The sequence below is a fragment of the Hyaena hyaena genome, unplaced genomic scaffold, assembly GCF_003009895.1.
Source record: "Hyaena hyaena isolate Hyena2069 unplaced genomic scaffold, ASM300989v1 scaffold_16, whole genome shotgun sequence".
In the NCBI taxonomy this organism is placed as follows: Eukaryota; Metazoa; Chordata; class Mammalia; order Carnivora; family Hyaenidae; genus Hyaena; species Hyaena hyaena.
In genome coordinates, this window is record NW_024080650.1 from 2,860,197 (window position 1) to 2,873,537 (window position 13,341).

The 13,341-nt window shown below is 38.6% G+C and overlaps 1 protein-coding gene across 5 annotated transcripts in view; it reads left to right on the top strand.

Annotated features, from left to right (window-relative positions):
- CRLS1 (cardiolipin synthase 1) overlaps positions 1 to 13,203 on the top strand; it is a 28,799-nt gene extending 15,596 nt beyond the window's left edge. For 2 of the 5 annotated variants that reach the window (XM_039224277.1, XM_039224303.1), the window contains exons 4-7: positions 3,600 to 3,685; positions 5,066 to 5,134; positions 7,379 to 7,470; positions 12,949 to 13,203. In XM_039224277.1, the coding sequence (XP_039080208.1) occupies positions 3,600 to 3,685; positions 5,066 to 5,134; positions 7,379 to 7,470; positions 12,949 to 13,171 (470 nt within the window). In that variant the 3' untranslated portion in view covers positions 13,172 to 13,203. Of the gene's footprint in view, positions 1 to 3,599; positions 3,686 to 5,065; positions 5,135 to 7,378; positions 7,471 to 9,591; positions 10,583 to 12,948 lie in introns of those variants that run through there. The other 3 variants (XM_039224286.1, XM_039224310.1, XM_039224295.1) reach the window with 2 other exon arrangements.
- Positions 13,204 to 13,341: the final 138 nt, after the last annotated feature.

A 13,341-nucleotide genomic window follows, 5' to 3' on the forward strand; every position in this document is an offset into this window, starting at 1 on the left:
TCATTCTTTCACTGTCATTTTAGAAGGGTTTTAGGGGGAGAAATGTATATATGCTGTCTGAACATTTTGTTATTTTTAATACTGCCTGCATTTTTGTAAAAGTTCCATCCCGTTTGGTTTCAATAGCTTTGTTTTGTCAAGAGTAAGAAATATGTTTCCGGGGCGCCTGGGTGGCTTAGTCGGTTAAGCGTCCAACTTTCACTTAGGTCATGATCTCGCAGTTCGTGGGTTCGAGCCCCGCGTCAGGCTCTGTGCTGACTGCCAGCTCAGAGCCTGGAGCCTGTTTCAGTCTGTGACTCCCTTTCTCTCTGACCCTCCCCTGCTCACTCTGTCTCTCTCTCTCTCTCTCTCCTAGAAACAAAAAAAAAAAAAAAAAAAAAAAAAAAAGAAATATGTTTCCTTCCCCAAATAGGATAATAAGTAATTCCTCTTTTCTTCTTGCTCTTTCTATGGAAGGGGAGATAAGGATGAAAACAACTTTGTTACATTTTAACAGTCTGGGACGTGAGTCTAAGTTAATTTCTACTGTATGTGTGTTCTGCCACATTTACTAAATAGCAATTTCCACTCCTTTTCATTATATTATTTCTGGTTTACTTTATAGCAAATTGTTATTGCTGGTTTAAGTCAATTTCTGGAATAATTATCCTAAATTAAATTTATTATTTTCAATGCAATAACCTATGATATTGATAGTGACCACTTATAATATGTAAAAGTGACTTTGTTTTATTAATTTCTCTTGAATTCTAATAAAATTTGTCCATGATGTGCCTCTTTGTTGCAGACAGGGTTAGCAAGTAGGGAGGAAATCTTGGAACAATAGCTGACACATTTTTACACACTTCTACCCCCCACTAATACAGTATCATACTCTGATAGCCAAAATGAAAGCTGCTTTAGCCCTGGAATAAAAGGGAAGGGAAGGTTGGGGAGAAACGAAGAGCAATTAGAAGATGCAAATGCCAGGGAACTGGATAGAAGTGCCCAAAGATCTAAAGTAAGAGCCTGTATATGTACTGTCAGTTGGCAGAGAGGCCTTAGAGATCACCGGGGTGGCAGGGTTCCAGCCTGGCTGGACATGAAAGCCCCCCCAGGAAGCTTTCATCTGTGCTTTTATGAAGCCCTTGCAGGGTGATACTGTGGTGGGCAGTCAGTTTAGAGAGCACTTGATTTTTGTTAACAGTCCTTTCCTCCAGGCTGTTACAGATGGTAGGCTGAGTCTAGAGATGCTATTGGACCCTAAGACGCTGACCTCAGCATAGGCTATGAATCCTATAAACCTAGGTTCCATTTCAGGCTCTACTACTTACTAGCTGGTGACCTTAGCCAGATTATACAGTCTGCCTGAGGCTTGTTTTCCTTATTTGTAAAAAAAAAAAAAAAAAAAAGATAATGATGGTCCCTATTTTGTGGAGTTGATATGTAGATTAGATGACAGTGTGTATGAGATGCTTAAAACTGTGCCAGATGCTCAATAAATGGTAGTTTTGGTTGTTCATAGAACAAGAACCCTGGTCTTTGCAGTATATTAAATTGCCTCATCTCTTTTGCAGAAACTTCTTATTTAGGATTGATAATATTCTTTTTTCCTCTATCATGACGAAATAAATAATAGGTGTTCACTCTCTTCTAGAGTTGTGTTTAGGACGTTTACTATATGTAATTTGAATGAGCTTGCTGCGTCTTAAAATCTGATAGATTTTGTCAGCTAATGACTGCTGTTGAAAAGTTTGTTTGACAAACACAAAAATGCTATTAAAAATCATGACTGGCTTCTTCTGTTACTTGACTCATACAGCTGTGTCTTCTGTGTGCTTCAAGTACCATGACTTGAGTGGTAGATAAACATTTTCTTATTGGAATAGTCTTGTCACCAAGGACTAGGCCAAGGTTCTACATGTACATCATAGCTATAACCAACAGATTTAAATTTTAAATCTGTAGTTAGATTTTGCTCAAGTTGCAGAATCAGTAGAATGGCAGACCTGGAGAGGACCATAAAGAAACATGATCTCAAAAGTAATTCATAGAAGAGCTGTTTGAAAGTATTATGGAAGGGATATTCGTGACCCTGTTATTTTAGTTTGAAACAATTTAACTGAGTGTCAGGATTTTTTTCTCTTTTAAAATATGTTTTATTTTTAGAGCATGTGTGTGTGTGCGCGCGTGTGCACGTGCGTGTGTGCATGCGCAAGCAGGGTGGGGGCAGAGGACGAGGGAGGGGATCTTCAACAGGCTCCACAGCCAGTGCAGAGCCTGATACAGGGCTCCATCTCAGGACTCTTGAGATTATGACTGAGTTGGAGGCTTAACCTTCTGAGCTACCCAGGCGCCACTTTTTTTTTTTCGTTTTTTTTTTAAATAAAGTTTATTTATGTTAGAGAGAGAGAGTGATTGGGAGGGACGGAGAGAGTGAGGGAGAGAGAATCCCAAACAGGCTCCAAACTGTCAGCACCAAGTCTGATGCGGGGCTTGAACTCACAAATCATGAGATCATGCCCTGAGCCTGAACTGACTTAGCCAGCCAGGTACCCTGTCCCTTTTTTCTAACGAAAGCAGTATGTGTTCTTGGTTAAGACTTTCTACAGCACAGAGGATGTGAAGTAAAATAAGACCTCCGCTCTCCCACTGTTATTCAGCAAGGGAGTTCTTTTGGTATCACTCTAAAATACTTGGTCGGCTCTTGCTCTGGGGCCATGCTATAGAATCTTAAAAATAATAAGAAAACTATTAACAGGTTAAATAAGAATTTATTGAATGGGGGCGCCTGGTGGCTCAGTCGGTTGGGCATCCAACATTGGCTCAGGTCATGATCACGCAGTTCATGAGTTCGAGCGCCGTGTAGGGCTCTTTGTTGACAGCTCGGAGCCTAGAGCCTGCTTTGGATTCTGGGTCTCCCTCTCTCTCTACCCCTCCCCTGCTCATGATCTGTCTCTTCCTCTCTCTTTCAGAAATAAATAAACATTTAAAAAAAAACTTTTTTAAAAAAGAAACTTATTGAATGAATAGGATCGGAGAAAAAATAGCAATTGCATGGGTAGGAACTGGCCAGACCAAAATGAAAATATTTGAGTTCTCCACAAGTGATACATATAGCTAATTTTACTGCTTATAAAATAGTCCAGAATGCAGAAGCCATCAGAACATCTGAGTTACCATAATAAAGTCTTACAGTAACTTTTCCAGTCTCCACAGTCTCATTCATTCTATGTAAGTATGGTGATCATAGTGATCATTTTTCCAAATTCACAAAGCTGAGAAGTAACAAAGGAGACAGTGGGGGCTGAGTAGAGCTGACACTATTAGCTATAGCTTAAAAACATGCAAGAAGGAAGAGAAGCAAGAAGATCGACATTGTGAAAGGCAGACATAGACTTTAAAAGCCATAGTCTGTTCTTCACTTGGTTTGAGGTAGGTTAAAGAAGAATATAAAAATTACTAGTTCTCTATAAGGATCCTAAACCATCAATAAATATTACATTTTTATGTATATGAACCACCAGTTTATGATAAGTTTGAATGAGGCTTTATTGTATGTGTAATATCAGTAGTTTTCAAAATCCCGATCAAAATTATTTTTTGTATTTGATTTTCAGTTCCGCTTACTTATATGATAATTTCAAGAGATGTAATGTTGATTGCCGCTGTTTTTTATGTCAGATATCGAACTCTTCCAACACCGGTGAGTTAGTTTAAAAAAAAAACTTCTTTTACTATTATTTATAACTTAATGCAAAAAAAACAAAACAAAACCCCACTGTACTGTATCCAGAGTTTCACTTTATGGGAGTAATTTATGACCATTATTTTTTGATCTGTTTACCAAGAATATTCTAAAAACACACACAACTGTTATCTTGCTATTTGAATTACCCACTATGGTAGTTGTTTAGTGAACACACGAATGACCAATTTAAAAAGGGCATGTTTAGTAACCAAATTATGGGAAGAGCCCAAATGTTCATCAACTGATGAATGGATAAAAATGTGGTGTGTGTATATATATACAATGGAGTATTACTTGCTAATCAAAAAGAATGAAATCTTGCTGTTTGCAACATTGGGATGGAACATAATACACATAATGTGTACTATGCTAAGCAAAATAAATCAGAGAAAGACAAATATGTTATTTCACTCATATGTGGAATATAAGAAACAAAACAGATGAACATAGGGGAAGGAAAGGAAAAATAAGATAAAAACAGAGAGAGAGGCAAACCATAAGAGACTCTTAAATACAGAGAACAAAGTGTTGGTTACTGGAGGGGTGTTGGGTGGGGGATGGGCCAAATGGGTGATGAGTATTAAGGGCACTTGTTGGGATGAGCACTGGGTGTCATATGTAAGTGATGAATCACTAAATTTTGCTGCTGAAACCAGTACTATCCTATATGTTAACTAACTCAGATTTGAAGTTAAAAGTGTTAAAGTCAAAACCTTTTTAGTTGATAGCACATAAAACCCAGACCCGCTAGCCCTGTCCCTAGGAGGAGTTAGGAGTTTTTGTAGAACCAAGCCCCTTTTGCTGTCTGATTTAGCCTCTAGTATGGGTTGTCTAGAACTAGTTTTTAAAATCACAGTGTAATGGTTTGTTTTGCATAGTCGGTGTTCCACGATATTTGAGCATGTAGGGATTGCATAATCTCATCTTTTGGTTCTCAGTAGAGTGAAAATAGTATTTCTTATTAATTTTGTTTTTCAGTCTATGAAAGAAAATAGCATAAGGGAGATTTATTGAGTTTATTTAGAAAAAAGATATAGTCTAGCAGACTTTATCATAGTTACTATGTTAGAGTTTTGTAGGGATTGAGTAATATATAAATTAAAACAAATATGTTTTCAGTAACCTTTGTACAACTTGAAAGGAATATTGACACTGTTTATTTAGGGAATAAAAGAAGATGCAGGTAAAGGGCTTGTCTAGCATAGAACCAGGCATGTGGTAAATACTCAGTAACTGTTATACTGAGTAATGACAGTTACTATGTTATTACTATGTAATAACAAAACATTTTAAACTTGAATGATAAATAAACTTTATCTTTTTGTCCTCTGCCAGCGAACACTTTCTAAGTATTTCAATCCTTGCTATGCCACTGCTAGGTTAAAACCAACTTTCATCAGCAAGGTAAGAGACACATGTGTCCTTTTAAGTTACTCCCCTGTGAATGTTTATTAAAATGAATGTAAACCTTAATCTGGAGCAGCTGACAATGAAACAAATTTAAATGCATTGACTGTAGGGGACAGAGAGTGTGGTCATTAACCCAGTTCTTTTTTTCTTTCAAGCTTTTTGAGTCTTTAGTATATGCATTGTATTTTCTATTGGTGGTCTGAGCATTTAAGTTTCTAAATGAGGTATTAGGGCCACTGTTTAGGGAAGGTGGATGGGGTGGGAATGTAACTGAATCTTGATTGAGATACAGAAAAATTATGGAGGTTGTTTTCTGGTTTCATTATACACCTTTATGTAGTGCAAACACCATAAAATTGGACCCTTTATTTTCAAGATTGATTATTCTATGGAAAAGATAGGAACAGGTTTTCAGGACTGATAAACAACTGCTTGTCTTTAGTTGTCCATCTGATTTTCCTGAGCCCTTTTCAGGACAGTAACTGTGCCAGTCTTTGCATACAGAAAGCACACTGTTAACGTAATGCCTCTCAAGCCATGTTTGTTTTTCTAGTAGCCTTGATACGTCTTTTCTTCTGCCCTGTCCCTTGTGATAGAAGGTTAATAGGTTAGGGACACAGATTGTTTTTGGGACAGAGAGGTTATTTTATACCTAAAACTTCCTGGGGTTGACTTTTACCTACATTTATGGTTTGTTTGTTTTTTTTTTGGACTTAAATAACATATTTGTATCAAGTACAGCAGTTTGAGTGTAGCACTGTTTAGAAAGTGACTTAAAGAGGTACAAGAAGTTCTTCAGACAATTCTATTATATATTTATTTTTGTTATTTTTATTTTTAATGTGTATTTATTTTTTAATTTAAAAAAATTAAAAAAATTTTTTTAATGTTTTATTTCTGAGATAGAGAGAGAGAGAGAGAGAGAGAGCGTGAGCAGGGGAGGGTCAGAGAGAGAGGGAGGCACAGAATCTGAAGCAGGCCCAGGCTCTGAGCTAGCTGTCAGCATAGAGCCCGACATGGGGCTCGAACCCACAAACCATGAGATCATGACCTGAGCCAAAGTCAGACACGTAACCAACTGAGCAACCCAGGCACCCCTAAAACATTTTTATAGTTAGTTAATTTTGAGACTGTGAGAGACAGAGCACTTGGAGGGGAGGGGCTGAGAGAGAGGGAGACATGGAATCTGAAACAGGCTCCAGGCTCTGAGGTGTCAAGCACAGAACCCAATGCAGGGCTTGAACCCACAAACCGCAAGATCATGACCTGAGCTGAAGTTGGATGCTTAACTGACTGAGCTACCCAGATGCCCCAATGTTTGTTTATTTTTGAGAGGGAGAGAGAGCGTGTATACATGTGCAGGGGAAGGGCAGAGGGATAGGGAGATAGAGGATCTGAAACAGTCTCCTTGCTGATGCAGAGAGCCCAGTGTGGGGCTTGGACCCATGAACCGCAAGATCATTACCTGAGCCAAAGTTGGACACTTACCCGACTGAGCCATCCAGTCTTCTCTCACTATTTATTTTTTAAGGTGAAGTGGAATCCTTGTCTTTTGGTTACAGACTGGACGCTAGAACAGAGATGCTCTTGTGCATATTTCCTAGTGCTTTATACTTGACACACTTCCCCAGCACCCTTCTCAGGATCAGGAGGCGGTCTCCAGTGCATTTTTGGTTCTGTTTTCTTCCTTTCTTCTTCCGTGCTGTCTTGTAATGTAGGGAAACCTACTCATTTCTTCCAGAGCCTCTCTTACGGAGATGAGTGCATTTCAATTTTTTGCCCTCATAGGGTTTGATGTCTGGACAAGTGAAGGAGCACTGAATGAAGTGCTTGGGAATCTGGGTTCTAGGTTTGGTTCTATAACCTGCTGTGACTGCAGGCAAGTCACTTAGCTCATTACATGTTCTGTGAAGAGGTAGCTTTATTATTTCCATAATCACGGGGCTATTTTAACAGACAACTGAAAAAGCCAAAGAACTGCAACATTATTGAATTGCCATGGAAATTCAAGGTAGTAGTTGACAGATGCCCTTATCCTCACTGTCAAGGGCAGCTGTGCAGACAGAGGAGCTGGTTAGTTCACCCTTTTGTATGCATGCCAGCTTCTTTGACAAGGAAATTGCAACAGCAAGCATGCTGAAGGTATGTCATGTTACAGCATGATGGGCTGTGCCTTTGTCTCTTGAGCTTGAAACAGGATCTGGTTGGCACTGTTCATTTGGGACTCCTTTTTTTTAGGTAAACACAGCAGTCCAGTTAATCTTGGTGGCAGCTTCTTTGGCAGCTCCAGTTTTCAATTACGCTGACAGCATTTATCTTCAGATACTGTGGTAAGCTAAATTTAGAATTACTCTCTCAGAATGTCAGCAAATTAGCTTATTATGATAGTCTTAGAATTACTGGTTTTTATTGTGTTTATGGAGCACCAGCTGGGTGAAGCTATGGGTGGTATTTTATTATATGATTGATACTATTCTATTCTTAAGTTTATTGTCAAATAACATGGGATGCAGAACTTAAAGGAGTTTTCATGCAAATTAAAAGGGTTGAGAGGTATAGATAAAGTAAGTATTGGGGTTTTGGAGGAGGGAGAGATAGTTGGTTCCAGGTAGGGAGAAGAGGGAAAGCTTCAGGGAGGAAGTGGCATTTGAGCAAGAGGTCTAGTGGGTTTATACAGGGAGCGACTAGGGGAGGCCATCGAAGTGAAGGACTGATCTGAGCAGAGTCAGGGGTAGGAGATCAGCTAGGGGAAAGTGCCTCCAGCCTCGTGGCTTAGGGACGTAGTGTGGGGAGAACTTGGAGAGAGGGGTTTTATTTTTATTTTATTGTCCTTACTTATAGGCTTGAAATGTATCACCTTGAAAATATGTCACATTCAAATGTTCAGAGTCCGCATGTGCCATACTGATACTGAACCACTCTATTGTGGTACACTTTGAAACCTTTCCTGATGCAGTCTGAGCCAGAGAATGGTTAACCAGAGTCACTTAGGCTAAAGAAGCATAAAAACGATACACATACTAAATATTATATTTTCCAAAATATAAGTGTACATTTATTCAGATTCATCTTACATCTTCTGATATAGGACCAATGCTTTTTCTTTGAGTATTGTTCCATCTGTGAGAGTTTTCTTCTTTGAATAAACTGCATCCATAATATAACCTCTCTGATTTTCATTTGCTGCTTTAAACTTTTCTTTTCTTTTTTTTTTTTTTTTTGAGAGAGAGAGGGAGAGAGCACATGTGAGTGGGGAAGGAGCAGAGAGAGAGGAAGAGAGAGAGAATCCCAGGCAGGCTCTGTGCTGCTTCTGTATTTTTTGCTTCTTTAAAGTGATATAAGAACTTAAGGCGTTTACAAAACAGTCTAAGTATAGAAACTTTGGAGGTTTTTACCATTTTTCCTGACCTTTCAACAGTCATATTGCCTACTTTGACAGTAGTTTGTAGCAACTTGCCTTGTTATAAAGTATTTCCAAGGCATCCAAGTTAGTTCCCAAAAACAGCAACTCTTCTTACATGTATGTTTCATTGGTGAGGTGTGAACTTAGATGACCAAGCCGGCACAAACAGCTTTGGGATCAAACAAAAATAGAGTCTCCGGGATCTCCCTCTTAGCTGGTGGATGTGCACATGCACAGGTGCGCTAAGTAGCCCGTTAGGCCATAAGCACTCAGCAAGCCGGGAGCATCACTCCTGTAACTGCAAAGAGAATCTGATTAATTGGACAGTACACTTAAGGAAAAATAGGTTTAAAAAAAAAAAGCTGGATTTTAGTTAAAATGACTCAGATACTAGAATTCTGCAGGAAGGGGAGCCTGGGTAGCATAGTTGGTTGAGTGTCTGACTCCTGATTTCAATTTAGGTCATGATCTCACAGTTCGTGGGTCTGAGACCCACATCCATGCTGTCAGCACAGAGCCTGCTTGGGATTCTCTCTCCCTCTCTCTGCTGAGACCTCCCCCACTCACACTCTTGCTCTCAAAGTAGAGAAATAAACATTTAAAAAAAGAAAAGAATTCTGCAGGAAATAAAAGCCTAATCCCCTAAGCAAGCACGGAGCAGTGGAAAGAGCACATGGGCTCTAGAGTTGAAACCAGGCTCACTGGGTTCTGTGGCCCTGAGCAGTTCTCTGGGGCTCTGTCAGCTACTCTGTAAGATGAGGTGGTTGTGAAAATAAATAAAATGATTGCATAAGACACCTAGAGTAACAGCTGGGTAAAGTGACAATTGCTAGTAGTATTGTTTTCAGGCTCATTAACTAGATTAACTCTGTTTGACATTACTAGTTCAAATGAAATCTTAAAAGCTTTATTTAGATTGTTGTAACTAAAAGAATTCCACCCACAGCCTTTTTGCTTTTTAAAGAACTATTACGTGTCTTCTTTCTGATATTCATGGTTACTGTTGTTTATACTTGACAACTAAACTTTCTTTCTTTCTTCCATAAAGGTGTTTTACAGCATTCACCACAGCTGCATCCGCTTACAGTTACTATCATTATGGTCGAAAAACTGTTCAGGTGATAAAGGGCAGATGAAAGTCCTCCAGCATCCTTAGCAGGGAAGCAGTATACATCATTGGTGGCAGGGCCGATGGAAACCCGCAGGACTTTCCATATTTGGGTGTTCAGCTTGAAAAAGGACTTGTCAGAACAAACCATGTCATCCAGATTTAAGTAATGTGTGTGGAAAATAAGCTTGATCATGGGCATCTGCAGAATTTCCAATGTATTTTTAAATACAAATAAAACTATAATTTAGAATTTTTTTATCTTAGGTTTCTTGATTAATTTATAAGGTGCCAATTATTCCAATTATTGTCAGTCACTTTTTAATACATTTTTAAAAAACATAGTCCAGAGCATGGAAACTGAAGAGTTGCCACTTCTGTTTAACAGAATTTAGATTGCTTACAAAGCACTAGGGAATTTCCTGGATTTATGGATCTATCCTACACAACCTGGCTATGCAGTTTGATGTTTGATTTTTAGAACTGTGTACACATTAATAGTTTATGTGGTTAATATTTGATCATTTAGGTTAATGACAATAAAGGTAGCTTAGTTGTGGATGAAGTAATCTTATAAGAGATTTAAAATGCAGTAAGTTTTGAAAATTATAAAATAAGATCAAAATAGAAGGTATTGAAGTTCATATTAAGTAGTCTTCCAGCCTCTCAGGTGCCTAATAGTTTATGTATCAGGATAACACGTGACAGAGGTGGTTGAAATATGAAAGCACGTCCATTAGCCTACACCATCCAGGAGGCACTGAGTTACATTATGCCTTCCACTGTTTCTGACATAGCAATGTTTATATGATATTGGAGCCTGTACTCACTTTATGTAAATACTATGAAACTGTATATTTTTCGAAAGTTTTTTTAAATTTTGGTGAATCTTTTGTTAAGATGTTAAAGGAATAAAAGAGCTGGAAAAGTACCTTCAGTGGTGTTTGTCTGTAGAACATGCTTTGAGCCTCACTCTTGTGTAAGTTTTCTGATTCATAAAATCCATTCAGGTCTATCACTTCCACTGTCACTGTAAAAATAACTTTTTGGGCATCATCTGACTTACAAGTCCTTACTCTGGCTATACCATCATGTTTGGAAGAGTGGGAGATGCAGGGAGAGGGAGGAGGAAGACCATGCTATTGCTGGTTTCTTCTCTTAACAGTGGAGGCCTGTTGCTACCCCCTGTCCCAAGTGTAATATGGAATTGTGCGGTGAGATTATGCAAACAGCTTGTTGAGCTGTGTTAAATTAAGATGCAAAGTTATAATCAAACTTCATGCCTCTTGGTGGTGGCATCCTTGGATCAGTGTGTCCCTCGGTTGCATTTAGTCCTGGCTTCCTTGTTTTCAGACTAGCAGCTGAGTTGCCCTTGGCTTGAAGCACACTGAAGCCTGCAGCCAGGGACACAGTCAGAGAATCAGACAGAGGGTGGTGTGATGGGGGAGGATGGCTGTGGCTGGCCATTTTCTCCTTCTGGAACCTCCTGTGTATAGTCTCATAGCTTGGGAGGTGGTGACTTCCACCCAAGAGGCACATTGAACACATCTTGCCACTAGCCAAATGCAAGCACAAAATGTTTTAAAATGGGAGAACTTGAGATAAAGTAATTATGGGAAAAATTAGAATTTTGTACTTCATTGTGTTTATTTTACGGTTTAGTGTTGCTATTTGGAGTTACTTATGGGTTGGGCCCGTAGCCTCTTTTGTACGAAGGTCTTAATCTGGCTCTGGTTAATACACCTCAACACTTAGAAAAATGGTACAAACTTCTTCAGGGTTTTGGGTATGGAACGGTTATAAAATGTAAATTCTGCTAGTTTACGAAACACTGGAATTGTATTAGGCACGTTTGAGTGTATACTCATGCATATAGAGTCAGTCATGACATTCCTTTAGGTGCCTGCACATAATGGATTTGAGCCTGATAGGAAGTAAAAAAGGCATTGAAATAATTACATGTCTGAAGACTATGCTAGTCACATTTTTGACTTTTGCTTTCCAATTTTTCAATCAGTGCTGGTAGATACCTTAAAAGATTGCTTCATGCAATTCTCTTGGTTACATAGGTGATGAAACTTGGGCTCCACCTTAGAATTTTGGGAAGCCTTTTCAAAACCTCAAACACCTATTCAGGTTGAACTTGGGTACATGGAGTTCCTGCAGCATGGATTTTGTGCTGTGGTACATTTTGGAGACAAGACACATGGGAATCAGACTTGATTTTTTTTTAATAGTAGAAATAAATGCTGTTTGGGGTTGAATTATGTCTCAAAAGATATGTTCAAGTTCTAACCCCTGATATCTATGAATAATGACCTTATTTAGAAATGGGGTCTTTGTAGATGTAATCATGTTAGGATAAAGTCATACTGGGTTTGGGTGGGCCTTAATCCAATGCCTAGTGTCCTTATAAGAAGGAAATTTGACTTTCAGGTATATATCCAAAGGAAATGATGCCATCCTGAAGAGAGATCTGCACCCCTGTGTTCACTGCAGCATTATTTACCATAGTCAGGACATGGTGGTGTCTGGGTGGCTTAGTCGGTTGAGCGTCCAACTCTTGATTTTGGCTCAGGTCAAGATCCCAGGGTTATGGGATTGAGCCCTGCATTGGGCTCTGGGCTGACAGCATGGGGCTTGTTTGGGATTCTCCCTCTCTCTCTCTCCTCTCTTACCCCCCTTTACCCATCACCTCCTGCTCAGTCTCTCTCTCTCTCTCTCTCTTAAAAAATGGATAAAATGGATCTGTATATATGTATATGTGTGTATATATATATATACATACAGACACAAAATTATTCAGCCATAAAAATGAAAACCTGCCATTTGCAACAATATGTGGAATTTGAGCACATTATACCAAGTGAAATAAGGCAGAGAAGGACAAATTCTATATGATTTCACTTAAACGTAAAATCTACAAATAAAAACAAAACTCATAGAAACAGTATATTGGTGCTTCATAGCACCAATGGGTGAATATGGTCAAAGGGTATACACATCCAGTTAAAAGATGAATAAGTTCTGGAGATCTGATGATCCCCAGAAGGCAGCATGATGGTTATAGTTATTATATTGTATACTTGAAATTGCTTAGAAAGGAGGTCTTAAAAGTTCTTAACACACACAAAGGTAATCATGTGTGGTAAAGGATGTGTTTCATTAACCTTTTTGTGATCATTTCCCAATATATATGTGTATCAAATCATCACCTTGTACACTGTAAACTTACAGTTACATGTCAGTTATATCCCCATAAAGATGGAGGGAGAAATAATTTTTATTTTTTTAAAGCAGGAAATTTGGACACAGACAATACCGTAAGATCATGGAGGTACATACAGATTGGATTTATCTGCAAGCCAACAATCACCAAGGATTGCCAGTAACCAGGAGGGGCATGGAACACGCTGATAGTTTGGTTGTGGTTTTCTGGCCTGAACTGTTAAGAATAGCTTTCTGTTGTTTTAAAGTCATCCAGTTTGTAGTAATTGTTACAGTTGTCACGGAAAAGTAAAAATAAATTCTAATGCAACAAATTAAAATCTAGAAATATGACCCACATTATAATTTTGTAAAATCACTTCTTTCCCATTTGTATACAAGTGAAAAGGGGTGTAGTGAGACACTGCACACTCAGATACAAATCATAAAGGCAATGTTTGATGCAATTAAGAGCAAAATGCT